The sequence below is a fragment of the Glycine soja genome, chromosome 18, assembly GCF_004193775.1.
Source record: "Glycine soja cultivar W05 chromosome 18, ASM419377v2, whole genome shotgun sequence".
In the NCBI taxonomy this organism is placed as follows: Eukaryota; Viridiplantae; Streptophyta; class Magnoliopsida; order Fabales; family Fabaceae; genus Glycine; species Glycine soja.
In genome coordinates, this window is record NC_041019.1 from 7,979,273 (window position 1) to 7,998,280 (window position 19,008).

A 19,008-nucleotide genomic window follows, 5' to 3' on the forward strand; every position below is an offset into this window, starting at 1 on the left:
AGTTACTATCTTTTCCATATTTTTAAATACGATTGCTTCATATTAGAATAAAACAAGCCTTTGCAGTCTCAATTTCTTTCTTTATGCTCCCTTTCATTCTTTAATATTTCTGCCTGCTGTTATTAACAAAAAACAACAAATTGGTATCTAGAGCTCTTATCTTTAAGGGATCTGTGAGTTGGGAGAAATCGCAATGGAGGGAGAAACATCATACACAGTAGGTTCATCACCAATTTTGATGGTGAGGAGTACGAATTATGGGCTGCAAGGATGACCACTCATCTTGAAGCTTTGGATCTTTGGGAGGCAGTAGAAGAAAATTATGATGTTCCTGAACTACCTTTAGATCCAACGGTGGCTCAGATGAAGAATCACAGAGAAAGGAAGACCAAAAAGGCTAAGGCTAAAAATTTCCTTTTCTCTGCTGTGTCAAAAATTATTTTTACAAGAATTATGAACTTCAAGTCTGCCAAACAGATTTGGGATTATCTCAGATCAGAATATCAAGGCTGTGAAAGAACAAAGGCATACAAGTACTCAACTTGGACAGAGAATTCGAGATGCAGAGCATGAAAGAGACTGAGACAATTAAAGGCTACGCTGACCGACTGTTAGGCATAGCAAATAGAGTGAGGCTTCTTGGGAAGGACTTTCCTGATGAAAGAATAGTGCAAAAAATCCTGGTCACTATACCCGAGAAGTATGAATCGAAGATATCAGCATTGGAGGAGTCTAAAGACCTATCAACCATCACCTTGGGAGAACTCATAAATGCTCTACAAGCCCAGGAGCAGAGAAGAATTATGAGACAAGAGGAGGTGGTACAAGGTGTGTTTCATACGAAAGCACAAAATTCAAGAGGTGGCAAAAACAAGAAGAACAACAAATGGAGGAACAAAAAACCAGAAGGCTCCAACAAGCAGCAGGGTGAGACCTTTCCTCCTTGTCTGCATTGCAAAAAGACAAATCATCCTGAAAGAAAATGTTGGTGGAGGCCAGATGTCAAGTGCAGAAATTGTGGCAATATGGGACATGTAGAGCAAATATGCAAGTCCAAATCAGAGGAAGCAAAGGTGGTTGCGGAGGAACGAGAAGATGAGCAACTCTTTGTCGCAACATGCTTTGCCACAAGCAATAGTTCCAGTGATTCATGGTTAATAGACAGCGGCTGCACAAACCATATGACCAATGACCTGAACCTCTTTAAAGAACTTGACAAAACCATTGTTTCCAAAGCAAAAATTGGAAATGGTGATGTCATCTCAGTCAAGGGAAAATGGACTGTTGCTATTGAAAGCTTGACAGGTTTGAAATATATCTTTGATGTCTTATATGTGCCTGACATTGATCAAAATCTACTTAGTGTTGCTCAGCTTGTAGAGAAAGGCTTCAAAGTTATATTTGAAGAAAATTGGTGCTTGATCAAAGATGCAAAAGGAAAAGACGTATTCAGGGTGAAAATGAGGGCTTAAAGCTATGCTCTAAATCTAATGGAGGAGAAGCAAATAGCTTTTTCAAGCATGACCACCAATGTTGAACTATGGCACAAAAGGCTCGGACACTTCCATCTTGCTGGACTTTTATACATGCAAAAACATGCCTTGGTGAAAGGTGTGTCAATGCTTGAAGACAAGTTAGCCGATTGCGTGGCTTGCCAATATGGTAAGCTAGTTAGAAAACCATTTCCTCAATCAACTTGGAGAGCAACTCAAAAGCTGCAATTAGTTCACACAGATGTTGGGGGACCTCAGAGAGTATCATCTTTAAATGGTAATAAATACTATATTACATTTATTGATGATTATACTAGATTTTGTTGGATTTATTTCTTTAAATCCAAGACTGAGGTTGCTAATATTTTCTGGAAATTTAAAGCATTGGTGGAGAATCAAAGTGATTGCAGGTTGCAAACAATAAGGTCTGACAACGGGAAGGAATACAAAAATGATGTTTTTGATAAATTTTGTGAAGAAGCTGGCATTGAGCACCAATTCACCGTACCTTACACCCGACAACAAAATGGTGTGAGTGAGAGAAAAAATAGAAGTATCATGGAGATGACAAGGTGTATGCTGCATGAAAAGGAGTTGTCAAAGGAGCTATGGGCGGAGGCTGCAAACATTGCAGTATTTTTGCTGAATAGACTACCTACAAGAGTTCTGCACAAAAAAACTCCATTTGAAGGCTGGTTTGGTAACAAACCGGATTTACAAAATCTAAAAATCTTTGGTTGTGTTTGTTTCTCTTATGTTCCACAGGTTAAAAGGGACAAACTTGATAAAAAGGCAGAACCTGGAGTTTTCATTGGATACAGCAACACCTCCAAAGCTTACAGAATTTTCCAACCTCAAAATGGGAAAATTCTTGTGAGTAGAGATGTCAAATTTATGGAAGATCAACAATGGAGTTGGGATGAGCCAATAAGGAAGCAACTGCCAGAAATCCCATAGTTCCTTGATGATGATGTAGATGACATTCCTGTCAGAGGTACAAGATCTTTATCTGAGATTTATCAAAAGAGTAATGTAGCTGTTCTAGAACCTGCAGAATTTGAAGAAGCTGAAAAGGATGACAAGTGGATAAATGCTATGAAGGAAGAGTTGAAAATGATCGAAAAAATGACACGTGGGAGCTAGTGGACAGACCTCAACACAAACAACCTATAGGGGTAAAATGGGTTTGTAGAACCAAACTTAATCCAGATGGTTCTCTAAATAAATACAAGGCCAGGTTGGTGGTGAAAGGCTATGCTCAGGTGTTTGGAGTGGATTTTTCAGAAACCTTTGCTCCAGTTGCACGTCTTGATACAATTAGAATACTACTTGCCTTGATTGCACATAAAAGGTGGAAAGTTTATCATTTAGATGTAAAATCTGCCTTTCTAAATGGTTACTTGCAGGAGGAGATTTATGTAAAGCAACCTGAGGGGTTTCAAATCAAAGGAGAGGAGCAAAAAGTTTAAAAGTTGAAAAAGTCATTATATGGTCTTAAACAGGCTCCTAGGGCTTGGTATAGCAGGATAGATGATCATCTTCAAGATCTTGGATTTGTCAAAAGTCTAAGTGAGGCTGCATTATATGTGAAATTGGTAGATGCAAATTTAATAATTATTGTTGTCTATGTTGATGATTTACTTGTGACAGGAAGTGATGAGAAACTCATAAAGGAGTTTAAAGCTGAAATGCTTAAAGCATTTGAAATGACAGATCTTGGCTTGATGAGTTTCTTTTTGGGAATGGAGGTGAAACAAGATCATGATGGAATCGTCATTCACCAAAAGAAGTATGCAAGGGAAATACTCAAGAAGTTTCATATGGAGGACTGCAAAAGCACTACATCTCCAATGAACCAAAAGGAGAAATTTAGCAAGGATGATGGAGCTGATAAAGTTGATGAAATGCATTGCAGAAGCTTGATTGGTTGCTTAATATATCTTACTGCAACCAGACTTGACATTTTGTTTGCAGTAAGTATACTTTCAAGGTTCATGCATTGTGCTAGTGAAGTTCATCTTCAAGCTGCCAAACGAGTTATTAGATATGTTAAAGACACTTTAGACTATGGTATAATGTACTCTCATTCTCATAATTTTAAGCTCCATGGATATTCTGATAGTGACTGGGCAGGTTGTATTGATGATATGAGAAACACCTCTAGTTATTGTTTTTCCTTTGGTTCTGGAGTCTTTTCTTGGTGTTCTAAAAAGCAAGAAGTTGTAGCTCAATCAACTGCAGAAGCAGAGTATGTAGCTGCTGTTGCTGCAGTGAATCAAGCTCTTTGGATCATGAAAATTATGACAGATTTGCATATGAAACAAGAAGAAAGCACACAGATTTTTGTGGACAACCAGGCTGCAATCTCAATTGCTAATGATCCAGTGTTTCATGGCAAAACTAAGCACTTCAAGATAAAGCTTTTTCTTCTAAGAAAAGTTCAAAGGGAAGGAGAAGTGAAGTTACTGTACTGCAAAATAGAGAATCAAAGTGCTGACATTCTGACCAAGGCACTTGCAAAAGCCAAATTTGAATACTTGAGACAAAAGCTTGAAGTTTGCAGTTCCAAAGTTAAGGAGGAGTGTTAAGATGTGACTGTTGAAACTGTCTAACAAACTATAGTAAATAAGATTTTTATGCTATTTTTTAGGAAAAATAAAAGTCATGACTGATAGGATAAAACAGTTTTAATCCTATTCTCTAGGCATGATCTGCTAGTGGTGTTATCTTTTTATTAGCAGTTACTATCTTTTTCATGTTTTTAAATACGTTGCTTCATATTAGAATAAAACAAGTCTTTGCCGTCTCAATTTGTTTCTTTATGCTCCCTTTCATTCTTTAATATTTCTGCCTGCTATTATTAACAAAAAACAACAAATGTCTCTAACTTCTTTTGGGAGATCTCTCCACATTTTGACAGCTTCCAATATTTTTGGAAGCGCATGCTGACCAGCCAAGGACACTGCAGTTTCTGCTATTTTAGTCTTGCTAGCTAGCTCTGTTTTTTTTGGTTTGTTGTGAGTGCAAAACTTGATGTTCTTCAACATTATATATAGCCATGTCCGTAGTAAGAGGAGGACAATTGATTAATATTTAATATTCTTTGATTCAGCACGTTGGATGTCTTGTTAATTTATGAAGTAGATTTATTTCAATGTATTGAAATATTCCATTATGGTTGAACCAATTAATACGAAAACGCCAAAGTAATATTGGTTTAAGTCATAATATATTACATTTCCAAGTTGAAGTATCATCCACTTGTCCTAAAAACAGATGCTAGATATGACCAGCGCTAGTTTCAGACATAGCTGAACGTGTGTATGCCAGCACTGAATTTGCCATTGTTAATGTTAATTATTTGTCACCTATCCATACCATATCACGCTACCCAATTTTTAAATAAGTACGAAAACTAATTATGTTAGAGAAAACTAATTAGTCGATTCAAATGATGTTTGTCGATTAGGACATATATTTATTTTATTTACCTTACAAATTTTATTTTAATTCATAAAATTATTTCTCTTTATTTATTTAATTATAAAAATCTTATTATTTTTCTAAAAATTTATTTATTTATAAGTAAAATCTTGTTTAATTTATTTTACGAAAAATTGAATGTTACATTCTCCATTACATGCCACCCATGATGAGTGATTAATAAGTTTGTCCCATCCTTTTTAATAAGTTTGTCTTATGTTTATAATATTTTTTAAAATTATCCTTGTACTTATACTTCTCTCTCGTCTAATGGTTTGTCAATACATTTTCTTTCTTCTTTTAATGATGGATATTTTTAGTCTAAAAATAATTAATAAAAGAAATATTATAGATTGAGTTTTATAAAATAGAATAAATATCATTTTAAAAGTCTTATAAACAAAAATGGAGGCAAAATAATTAATTTCAACTAATAGAAAATAGTGTGTAAAAAAAGAATATGTTAAAGTCTTAAAAGAGCATATATTTATTTTATAAAAAGGAATTCTATTTTAATTTATATCAAATTAATAAATAAAACATCATTTTTATTTTCTAAGGACATATATTTATTTTATTTACCTTACAAACATTATTTTAATTAATAAAATTATTTCTCCTGATTTATTTAATCACAAAAACTTCATTATTTTTTTAAAATTCTATTTATTTTTAAATAAAATCTGTTTTAATATATATAATTTCATTTATCGTAGCTTAAGAAGATGAACACAAACTTAACATTTAAAACTTATGATTTCATGAAACTACTCAAATTATCTACTACTTGTTTGACTCTATATAGTAGGTTATTTCTTTTTCTTTTTGTGGATTGGTATTGTTTATTTGATATTAGGGTCACATGATAAGTTTTTCTTATCGACGAAATAATATACATATATATATATATATATATATATATATATATATATATATATATATATATATATATATATATTTTGATAATAAGAAGCACAAGCAGTGCAAATACAAGTGGCTACATTGGCCCGTACATGGAATGCAAAGAACTACTAGCCTACCCCTAAGGCTCGAAAGAAAGCATTACCCAACAAATGACTGCGCCTTACATCTTAATCTACATAAGAATAAATACACAAAGGAAGATGCAAGACTAACCATCAAACACAACATACTCACCCCCTCATCTACGTAATTATGTCATTATCGGCGAGAGACACCCATTGTCAAGAATCGCACCATGCATATATCATACCTGTACGTCCCTTAAAATTTAAGAATGCAAGGACTTAATTATATTATGTTGGTTGACCATTCCTTAGGCCGGGCCCAACATATTAGTAAGCCTAAACCAAAACTCGAAGAGTGTTGCTAGGTGCACCCAGTATTTTTGCTAGTGCATCCAACACTTGAAGTGAAAAACCCGTAATACCCTTGGTTTATTTTTTTATAAAAAAAACGCGAGACTCTCTCTCTCCCGCCCGCGTTTTGGCTTCTTCTTCCTCAACCCGATTTGTTCTTCTTCTTCCTCACCTCAGCTGTTTTTGTCTTCTTCTTGCTCGCCTCACCGGCGTTTTCATTTGTCACCATTGTTGCAGTTAAGAGGAGGTTGCTGGGAAGAGGTTTTTCTTCTTCTTCAATCACCATTGTTGCCGTGAAGGGGAGCTTGCCGTGAGGTGTATTGAGGAGGTTTCCGTGAAGAGCAACGTCATCGTCCACCGTCGAGGGAGCTTCGTCACCGTCCACCGTCGAGGTAAGCGCGCCGTAACCATGTCTTTTAGTTCATTGTTGCCAGAGTTAGGTTGATCAAGTTGATTCGTAAGTTTGATTAAGGATGTAGTTGATCCGTAAGCTTGTTGACGGATCAAGTTGATCCGTAAGAATGAATTTTAATTTTAAAAAAATGCCAAATAGGTTATAGATAATGAAAATTATTTTTATTAAGATTTAGGGTTAGTTGTGAGGCTTTTAGGCTGAAGTAGAGTACAATTGAGTGATAAAAAAAGTTTGAAATCATGCGTTCATTATTTGATGAAGTTTCTCTCAACTTATTTGAGATAATGAATATTTATTAAGATATTTCTGTGGACATAAGCAAGAAGTACTGAAAATGTTAAATTTGTGTTGTTCTACTATTTCTATTTTATGGAGTTGTAGTTAGTGTTTTTTATCCTTTGATGTGTTCTTCCCATTTTTCTATTTTATGGTGGTGTTGTTAGTGTGTTCTGTCTTTGATGTTCATTGTAGCTAAAAGGGTTTGTTTCCCTAACAATCGCATTCAGCTACTACAATTTATCATAGCCTGAAACTAATTGCTTCAATACCAATAGGAACACAATGAAAACGAGTAATCATTGATTATTACCTCAAGAAAATCATACAGTTGATACATTTCGGTTGGTTTCACCCTCAAACCAATCACACCTATGCCATCTATGATAAATGATGATACTTGCACCAAACATCTAGAGATCAACTCTATTAAATATTTTTGTGTAATTTCTTCCAAAGTTTTCCCCCTTTCATGATTGACAAACCCTTCGGCTATCCACTGCCTAATCGATCAACCAGATTTAACTTCGTAGTCTTCAGGATACATTCCCAAATACAAAAAACATGATCTGAGATTGTATGACAAGTCATTGTTACTTAGACTTAAAAATTTTGCTACAATATTTAACTCGAAATTCCTCTCCTCCATTTCTCAACTTTAGATTTTGACTAAACTGTTTCCATTCTGGTGCACTTTTTCTATATAAAAGACCACCAATGACCACAATTGCTAGAGGTAAACATTTACACTTTCTAACAATTTCAAGACCTACATCTTCATATTCTTTTGGACAACACCCATTAAAACCATATGATACGAATGTTCATGAAGCACAAACAGGAGGTACATGAGAAGAAATGGAGGTGCAGGTAGCAGCCAAGATCAAGAGAAGAATTGTAAAACCCACTTACCTCAATGACTACGTTTGAGGCAGTGTGAGGAGAGCTGAGGAGAGCCAGCTTCTAAGCTTCTAGAAGATCCTTTTAGGAATTCCTTGCTTGAATTGTCTGCTTCTAGGGGACAAGAGGAATAAAATTCGTTAGGCCAAATATTTTGTAATCCTTTCTGTTATGAAGGAGTCTATAAATATAGAATGTAAATAACAAGCAAGGCATGCAATGAAATAGTCCATTCCCTCACTCTCTCTATCCCTTCCTTCTTCCTTGTGCTTACTGGACGTACTGGTTCCTCGAAAACTAGAGGTGGCCCTAACACCATACCAATATGGCTTCTTACATAGCAACCCCAAAGGTTCTAGCTTATGCACCTCAATCAATGAAGATTTCTTACAAAACTCCGCAACCTCCTCGTTCCTGGTTGTGATTAATATCCTACTGCCATTTTTATTGTCAACAAGAGAAAATTTAATGTCATCCTAAAAAAATTTCTTCCATACATCATCAAACATGACAATTGCACAAACCATTTCTGACTTTATCTATCATCTTATAGGAACACTTGGAGCAGCCTTCTGCACTTTTTCATTGCAAAGCATGTCCAGCATATCTGGCAGAAATCCTTCTATAGTGTAAGATTGGGGCACTATGATCTTGAAATATAAACTTGATTTTGGGTCTTATTTGTCTAAACAAGAAAGTACAAGTTCTAGAAGACATGCTAAGCTAAAAGGAAAAGAAAAACAATAGCAGTCAGTGACAAGGAAAAAAAAGACAGGAGAAAAGAATAGAAGGGAGACAAAAGAACAAGTAGCATGTATGTCAAGATTGAAAGATTAGAATCTTTATAAATATATATCCCAATCCATGTCTCTATCTTTAATTTTCCTTATTTTTATTATTATAGTTCTTGAAGGTTTTGGTTTACAGCTATGGTTGAATTGATTTGCACAAAATTAGGTCAAGAAAGTGATATATATATATATATATATATATATATATATATATATATATATATATATATATATATATATATATATATATATATATATATATATATATAACTGGCTTGGACCGACCCCATACATACGCTATGGGAAAAATTCAGTATTGTTTATGAACCTTACAAGTTTTCAGAATATACACTATTGTTTTTTTTCTTTTTTTACGCATAATTATAAATACTCTTTTGATTTCTATTGTTATAAGTTGTAACGACTTTTCAAAATTTGACTTCAGGAATTGTGCATTGGTTTGGGAAATGTGGTTCCCACAATTAATCAGAACACTGTATATGGTTATTTTGTTTCCTTCACACGGACCTAAATCAGCACCTAGATGACACACATACATTGTATATGCTACTAGGTTCAGCACCTTAATGACACTCACTGATTACACAGCACACTAATGACACTGCATAATTGTTCCCTGCATGAACACATAAATGATAGAACACATACTTCATTGGCAAGTCACAACTGTAGTACAACCTTTGGCTCAAACAATTATTATGCTCCACTAGAATTGTTAAATAAAAACAAATTCTACTTTTATAATTAGTTTTGAGAGTTAATATACAATCGGGTTGCCTAAAGTGGTAAGTAATTTGTGTTGCTTTGGTTCTCTCAAAGATACGAGTTAGTACTTTGATGGATCAAATTGTATACAATCTGGCAATTTGGTATGGGATAACTTGTTAGAAAGTAGATAACTTAGTGCTTTCAAAGATCGTATGTGTGCCTTTCCTGGTTGGGTGCCAACCATTATTGTCTCTAGTTGAATACCTCTGAGTTGAATTTTTCTAAAGTTGATGCAGAAACATAAGAAAAAAAATAATGATAATGCAAGAAAACTATATTATAGGTACTTATTCACTACTAATGAATACTATCTTGCAGTGGATTTAAGTGTAGTGCATAATAGTGCACACAGTCAAACAAATTCAGTTTTTCATTATCCAAATTTTATTCAGTCATATTTCAATGATAACTGCTAAATAATTGTATTTTGATAGTAGAAAATTAGTCAAATATTGGCCTGAAATTAATTATTTAGCAGTTATTTGTGATTAAAAGTTAGAAAATGAATTGAATTGAATTTTTGGGTGCAGATATAAAAATTGGAGGTGTAACAAGCAAAAATGGCAGAAAAATTGAAGAAAAGAAGAAAATGTGAAGAAGGCCCAACCCAATACACGCGCTCAGCGCACGTCACGAGCTAAGCAGGTCAGGAAGTACACGCGCTAAGCGCGGGGTGTCGCGCTAAGCGCGCCTACGAAGGCCCAAAGCCCACTTCAACAACTATAAATAGAGAGTCAGTTCAAGGGACAAAAACAACAACAGAACCCCCTCTCCTAGGGGTTTCATTTACTCCCTTTCTTTCACCCCCTTCTCATTGTAAAGCCCTCATGACCATGAGTGGCTAATCCCCCTAGCTAGGGCCTGGTAGGCCTAAAAAGCCAATGATGTATGGAGCATTTCAAGAGTTATCAATAAAAAGAGGAATTCCATCCAAGTTATTTATTTATTTACCGTTCTTTCTTTTTACATCCTGTATCTCGGAACTTGCTTTCTGTTAGGGTTTAGTCCACTCGGGAGAGGGTAAAGCCTAATTAGGGGTAAGGAATGAATACTTGAATCTGTTTTAAGGGTTAGGCCACTCGGGAGAGGGTAACGCTTAAGAGAACACTAAAAGGAGGAAATTATCGGGTTATCTTTTAGAGAGTTTTTCCTTCCAGTTTCTTTTATCTGCTTTTCTTTCTTGCTTATTCTGCATCTCGGACTTTGTTTTCTGTTAGTCTTTAGGCCACTCGGGATAGGGTAAAGCCTAATTAGGGATAAGGAATGAATGCGTGAATCGGTTTTAAGGGTTAGACCACTTGGGAGAGGGTAACGCTTAATAGAACAATAAAAGAAAGAAATTATTGGGTTAGCATGACTTAATGCCCCAATGCCCATGCTTTAGCAAACATCTAGAATGTAATCCTAATGCATCTTAGTTATTGAGTCTTCGCAAAGGGCATTTGGAAGATAAGTAATTAAGGTAGGCTTGTCATCGTGAGGCATCAAGGGCAAGTAGATGGATAGATGTGGGGCAGAATTAGTTCACTGGTATTGATAACAGACAAATCCTGAATCCATGTATCTAGGCTGATTAGACTTGTTAGGTTTTAGCAATTTTATAGGTTTTATTTCTCTTTTATTTGAATTTCGTAGAAGTAGTTATCTTTATCATATCGCAATTTAAATATTTTATCTTCTATTTTGATCTTTCAATCTTTTATCTTTTCTTTTATCTTCTAATTTTATCTTTAAGTATCTTATCTTTTCTTTTCTCTTCTAAGTTTATCTTTAAATATCTTATCTTTTCTTTACTTTATCTTCTATCTTTCTTTATCTTTTATTTTAAATTCTTATCTCTTGTTTTTAAATTGGGTTTGCATTAATCTAAGTACAAACAAAGTCCCTGTGGATTCGACACTCGGACTTCCGAGAACTTTACTACTTGTGACGATTTGGTACACTTGCCAACGAGTTAACATCCAATAAAAAAAATTATTAAAATTTCAACTAAAAAACCAAAAATAAACTCATTTCAACTATTTCATAAACTCATTACAAGTCCAAATAAGAAAAAAATCAACTTGATATTTATTAATCTTATTGTTCCATCCAAATAATAAAAGAAAAACTACATTCTACACAATGTTTAAGTGCAGTATTCCAACTATTTTTCTCACTCAATCTGATTTTCAATTCCATAAAATAAGTCACAAAAACACAAACAAATTTAGTTAAACTGATTTTAAATTCTGTTTCGCATTAAATTTAAGTGCAGTCACATTATTCTAAGTATGTTTCGCACTAAATTCTGTTAACAAAATTAAGTCAAAACAATAAAAAATGGGGCATAAATTATGGTTCAAACACAATCAAATAACAGTTTATCAATGAAACCATTAAAAAATTGTGTTGATATGAAGTTTAAAATAGTTATAATAAAAGTCAACAAATTTATCAAATATTATACGTGATGATATACAAGGGAATGATAGTCTAAAATTGTTTTACACTAATAATGCAAACTATTTTTTATAATTCTAGCTTAAAGACTATGTACATTGTTGGTGTAAAATTTTTTATATTGTACACCATTTAAAAAAATCATTAATATAATAATGTAAAGGTAAAAAAATACCCTATATATGATTGTGTATGATCGAATAATAATGTATGATTCCTTTGAATTGTCAATACATAATTTATTTTTTATATTTTTTTCATTTGAAAAATATGGAATCAAAACTGAACATAAAAGTTTGGGTACCAAAGCACTATGCTAAGAGGATTAAAGTGTTATGCCACAATCCAACATATCTTGTTACAATACGAGTTCACCCAACCTTAACATGTATAATCCAAATGTTCATTCTAATTCAAGTTCTAGAAGCATAATTGAAAACTGAATTTACTATTTACTATTGTAATTGAAGGTGAATATATCTTATAACTCGAAAGCTCATTTTCGCAGTTGAAAATCCTAAATCTTTAGAATTTCTCAATTAGGACACTCATTAGGTTCAAGAATATCTAAATTGTCTTAATTGTTGATATTAATTCCTATAGAATCTCCAACCTCGTTTGCATTATATCCTAAATTCAATCGTTATTTTAATTTTACAGTTGTCAATAGGAATATACGATCAACGTAGTATAAGTGACCAAATATCAATATATAAAGACATTAAATTGAAACAAAGACAAACAATCAATTTAAAAGAAATGAACTTGAATTATACATAAGAGTTCAAATTACATCAGGTTAACAAAAATTTAACTACACAGTTTAGAAAAAGGGAAACAAGAGAAAGAGAAGAAGGAAGCTTATAAAATTAATTTGATGAATCTTGCACTTTGATGCCTCAAATCCACTTATCCACCATTTCAGAAGCCGCAAAAGAAAGAACATGAGCGAATCTTCAGTTTTCTAGTTGTCAAAAATTGCATGCATGTGTATGAACACCATTTTCCCTTCTACGTATTGTTTAGTGTTAATAACGCTAGAATGGGCGTACTAATTAACACTCTAAAAACCACAAGTTTCGAATGCTGGAAATATTGGAATTGGAACACCTCTTACAATCTTCCCTTGGTGCTTTCCTAAATTTCATGATTGTACAAAGTGGGTCAAACTTCAAAGCATCAAAATTAGGAAAAAATCCACCTTATTAGGCTTCAATCATAATGAAAAATTAAAAATCCACAACAATTACACGAAATATATGCTTACAACCCTATAAAAATACCAAGTTAATTTCTTCTTAAAATCATACAATGAAATTGTTCAAGTACTTATCAACATGGAAATAAAATTAAAAAAAAAAACTCAATTCAGTTGAGGTCAACATTTACCAATTCTGAGCACAATAATACGAAGGATTATAATGGTTAGACTCTAATAATGAAGAAATGTTAACTAAGGTTGGTGTAGGCATATACTTGTTAGACAATTCTTTCCCTAACTTCTACGTGACATATTGTATAAAAAGAAATATGAAGCAAATACAATAAGAGAAAACGAGGCAAAAGTAATTATTTTAGGAATTAGATAACGGTTGCATTTTATATTAAAGAAAAGAATAAGGCCAGGAATGCCATTCTACAAAGTTATTAATGTGAAAAAGACGCACCTTCTATTTTCAAAGTTGGACGCATCTTAGTGATGACTTCTGCCGAACATATGCAAAGGTTCTTCAGCATCTTCACTCCAAATACGTACATGGGGCACATCTTGGATGATCCAGTGGTCTTCTCCTCCATCAGGAGCAGTGCGCTGCTCAAATTCAGTTGGCATGTCCTCGATATAGAGATCTTTAAGTTTCTCCAAGTGTTGAATTCCAGAGGGTACTGTTTTGAGTTGGGAGAGTTCTCGTAAAGAAAATAGTTCCAAAGAACACAGTGCTCCTCTGTCGATAAGGATGGACTCCAACTTATTCAAAGATTTGAGTAGCAGTGTCTTTAGTTTCTGAAACCCTCCACTTTGAAAATTCAAAGTTTCACCTTCATAAGCATTGTCACTTAAAAAGAGGAGCATCAACCTTGGCATATTTTTTAGTGATTTCAATGCATCATTAGTCAACCTGGAGCCGCTCAAATACAGTTGCACAAGATTTGGGAACTGTGAAATCCAATTTGGCAACCTTGTTAACGTCCCACGTAGGACAAGCTTCTTAAGTGTAGACATAGGTGACGTAATGTACAAGTCAATTACTTCACTCTCATCAGCTGTATCAATACGTACTTTCTCCAAGAGTGGCATCTCATTTATTAAGGAACACAAAGTCTTTTCGTGTTTTCCCCTAAAATATACCACCGACAGTTCCCTTAACTGCTTTAGCTTTCCTACCTCTCTAATGACCACTCCATCATCATCTATAATCACTGGAGGTATCTCTTGTAGGGATGTCATGCCTCCAATATCCTTCCATTGAATTAAACCCGTAAAATAAGACAGAAGATGGCGTAGCTTAGTAACACTACTAAAAATATCCTATTTTACGACGCACATTCTACGTCGGTCATTCAGTAGCCGACGTAGTAGTCAACGCGGTGGCATTTACGTAATTATATACGATTTTTAAACGGTACATTTCGTAAACGACGACGTTTGAATTTAACCCCGGCTTTGTACGTTTGGTTCAACTTATCGAAGACGGTGCTTTTGAAGACACCGTCGTAGAAATAAAAGTATACAAAGACGGTGTTGCTTATACACCGTCGTAAATTTCGTACTATATATACTCGTGTTTCCATATTGATTCAACACTTCATCTCCTGTCTTCGAAAATTCTACGACGAAAACCTAAAACCTAGCGCCGTTCCCTGACATCGCCGTTCCCACTCGATCTCTTTTGTGCCCACCCTCACATCGCCGTTCCCTGACCTCCGTCGTGCCCACCGTAGCTACCTGTTGTTCCCACCACCGCCATAGCCGAAGTCGTGCTCTTTGGAGTGGTGTCGCGACCTTGCTACTGTCAAGGTAAGGATGTCGAAGTACTCAGAGTTCTTGTTTGCTGATATATATGTGTTATAGTATTAGGGGTTTACTTAAGTAAGACTTTTAAAATGTGATTATTAATGTGTTGAGTTGCCGTAACAATGTCATCGTTGAATATGCCAAAAGGATTATCTAGTCTTGATATATATAGTCTCAGATTAATGGTTTCAGCCATGATACATATTGAGTTTTATCTAGTCTTTATTGTGAATTGAAAAACTCAACTACGTATGACGTAGAGATTGACTAAAACTGTAGATACATAGATCATATCATAATTTCTACCAGACAATAGTATAATTTTCAAAATGAAGAGCTTCCGGTGAACATGAATGTAGCCACTATGAACAGTAGAAGTTGAAAACAATTTCAGTTCTTTTTGGTTGAAATTCATGTGTGTCCTATTATTTTGGAAATGAAACTCACCAAATGAGATGGGAAATTTAGTAGTAAGTATGTGAATTTCACCCAATAGAAGATAGTGTGTTAGAAAGAGTGTTACTAAGTATATCAGTAACATTTGTTTAAAAACCAATCTTAATCCACAGATTGAGAGGTATACATGAGACTATACTCCAGATAAACATTCCATAACCAAAATAACCGAAAGATATAGCATTTTAGTGGTTCAGCCATTTTAGCAAACATGTATCAAGCAGGAACAAGAAAAAAAGGAAACAACACAGAAAACCAAAACTTTAAAAATCAACACCAATGTAACTCAGATCAAGATATTAATAATAAAAGAAACTCTTGGCTCATAAAACATACATTAGTCTTAAGAAATTCAATACTTTGTATTCTCTGAATTAGTCTATTAGTCTCTTCTGTTGGTGCCTCTTAGTCTACCTTTTTTGTCCTATGATGTGTCTCTGCAAAATGATAGTGTGTGATAGTAGAAGAATAACATGTGTTTTGCTTATTTTTATTGTGTCCTTCTTTTGTTGGTAAAGTATGTTTTTCCTCCCTTGTTTTATTTTTATTTCCATTTTAATTCTCTAAATAATACTTTTTGCTATTTTTAGCCCATTATCAAATGTTTCACATTGTTTTTAGTCTATAACGTTAATGGTATATCTTTGTATTTTTTAAACATATTTTTTTAGTACTTACAAAATAGTATATGAAATGAATACTAGTGATAAGGTTTAGAATGCGTAATTGAGAGTGAGATCCTTATCTTCTAAGTTGACAATTAATTTCGTTACATTTTTTCAGAGGAAGTTATATCGATTGGAAGAGTTACTCAAGAAGTTTTTGAACGTATTGCTGCCACAAGCATAAGGACTGAACCAGCTTTTGAATCTATTGCTGCCACAACCACAAGGTACTTTTTGTTTATTAAATATACTTTGTGCGTTTAGAAATGATTAAAACAACGACGGGTCTTGCGAACCCGACGTTGAAATGGACCAAAACAACGACGGGTTGTCTAATATGTGCGTCGTTGAATCCTTTTTTATAACGTCTGTTCTTTTATAGCCACTGACGTTGTATTCTTGCATTACAAAGACGGGTCCTATGATGACCGATGTTGTTGTTGTCGACATACAACGACATCTGGAACAAAGACGGTGTGGGGCCCGTCGTAGATACCGGTTTTCAACCGATGTAGAAGCTTCTTTTTGTAGTTGTGTAAGCTTACTAATCTCCTCTGGCATCTCAGACACACCTGTGTCTCTTATATCCAAGGTCTCCAAATTCTGGAGCTTGCCAATTGATTTTGGTAGACTTTCTATCCCTGTATACCGGAAGCTTAAATACTTCAAGTGGCATAAATTCCCCAAATTTTCAGGAACATAACGTAAACCAGAACCTTCAAAATCAAGTACCTTCAATAGCATGTAATTTGTAGGGATTTTGTTTACTAAGTGTTCAAATACTTCATCTTCTCCTGTGCTAATAAAAATTGACCGAATGGATGAGCTTCCTATACTTTCACTAAAATCATCGGTGGCAATTGTCAGGCGTCGAACAATCTTACTTGATACAGATTGATCACACCCGTCAATATACTGACAAAACCCTGTATCCTTGACTTTTCTAAGGATCATGTCGTGTATTAAGTCATGAACACCACAACTTTTAACTTTGCCATCAATTCTAAATGAGGATACTTGCACCAAACTTCTACGGACCAACCCTGATAAATATTGTTGCCCAACTTCTTCCAATGTTTTTCCGGTTTCATGTTTGACAAACCCTTCAGCTATCCACTGTCTAATCAATCTATCAGATTTAATTTCATAGTCCTCCGGATATATTCCGAAATACAATAAACATGATCTGAGATTGATCGGCAAATATTCATAACTTAGACCTAAAATTTTTGTTATACTATTTAACTCAGAATTCCTCTCCAAGTCTAAACTTAGATCTCGACTAAACTGTCCCCATTCAGGTGCACTTTCATCTTTTTGAGACAAAAGACCACCAACGGCCACTATTGCTAGAGGTAAACCTTTACACTTTCTAACAATTTGAAGAGATATATCTTTAAGTTCTTCTGGACAATCTCCATCGGAACTATACTGAAATGCCTTCTTAGAAAACAATTTCAATGATTCTTGTTCAGTTAATGGCTCTTCTAGCTTAAGCACCTCAACAAAAGAAGATTTCTTACAATATCCCGCAACCTTCTCATCCCTGGTTGTGATTAAAATCCTACTTCCATTTTTATTATCAATTACAGCAGATTCAATGTGATCCCAAAATGTTTCATTCCATACGTCATCAAACAAGACAACATACCTCTTGTTGCGCAAGCGGTTTCTGACTTCTTCGGTCAACGACTCCATGTTAGAAACATCCTTGGGAGGGTCCTCCTTTTTCACTTTGCAAAGCTCATCCAACAAACGCCTCAGTAGTCCTTCTGCAGAGTAGGATTGAGACACTGTGATCAATGCATGGCACTCGAAATTGTTACGCACCTGGTCATAAACTTGCTTGGCAAGAGTGGTTTTTCCCACCCCAGGAATTCCCACCACAGAGATTACAGTGCGTTTTTCTCTTCCCTTTGTCAACCAATTTTTCAATGTATCTCTAGGGCCATCAAGCCCCACAACATCATCTTCATCGATAAAGAGAGGATCCATTCGAAGTTTCTGCCAGGTGACATCTTGATTTCCTCTAGAACTTGTTAGTCTTGGTTCTAAAGGAAAATGGGTTTGGAAACCATCTCTTTCAGCACGAACAAGGGATTTAACATCCTGAATCTTATACGCACTTTGAAGGAGAAGGATTTGAGTTTTGATGAAGGCAACAGCCTCACATAGTAAAGCTGCACATCGAGGATCACCAGGTTGCTTATCCTCACAGGAGATGTTATATTCATCGATGACATCTTCCATGCAAAAAGCTGCTTCTCTCAGCCGCATCACCCTTTCTTTTATTCTATGACGCCTTCCATCATCTTGTTCAGCTTCAGCCACTTTATCAGCATCATTAATGAAATCTTGAAAGCTTTCAAGTTCATCTGTAATGTCTCTAACTTCTTTTGGGAGATCTCTCACCATTTTGACAGCTTCCAATATTTTTGGAAGCGCATGCTTACCAGCCAAGGACACTGCAGTTTCTGCCATTTTAGTCTAGCTAGTTAGCTCTGCTTTTTGGTTTGTTGTGAGTGCAAAACTTAATGTTCTTGAACATTATATATAGCCATGTCCGTAGTAAGAGGAGGACAATTGATTAATATTTAATATTCTTTTATTCAGCAAGTTGGATGTATTGCTAATTTATAAAGTAGTTATTTATTCCAATTAATACGAAGTCATAATATTTGGCATGTGGAAGGTAAAGTATCATCCACTTGACCTATAAACACATGCTAGATATGACCAGCGCTAGTTTCAGACGCAGCTGAACGTGCATGCCAGCACTGAATTTGCCATTGTTAATGTTAATTGTTTGCCACTGTATCCACATCATATCACGCTACCACATAAGTGGATATTTATTGGAATGAACCATAAAAAATCAAGTAAAAAAATTTAACAATACACTTTAATCCAAAACTTTAATACTCAAATTTATAAAACTTATTCTA

General features: G+C 34.6%; 1 protein-coding gene across 1 annotated transcript; it reads right to left on the reverse strand.

The window, feature by feature from the left end:
* Window positions 1–12,676: 12,676 nt before the first annotated feature.
* Window positions 12,677–18,568, reverse strand: LOC114395548 (disease resistance protein RPM1-like). The gene is made up of 3 exons (XM_028357358.1): window positions 16,605–18,568; window positions 13,597–14,442; window positions 12,677–13,066 (listed from the first exon to the last, which is right to left on the reverse strand). The coding sequence occupies exons 1-2, from the start codon at window positions 18,542–18,544 to the stop codon at window positions 13,623–13,625; spliced, it is 2,760 nt and encodes a 919-aa protein (XP_028213159.1). The 5' UTR covers window positions 18,545–18,568; the 3' UTR covers window positions 12,677–13,066; window positions 13,597–13,622.
* Between the last annotated feature and the right edge of the window lie 440 nt (window positions 18,569–19,008).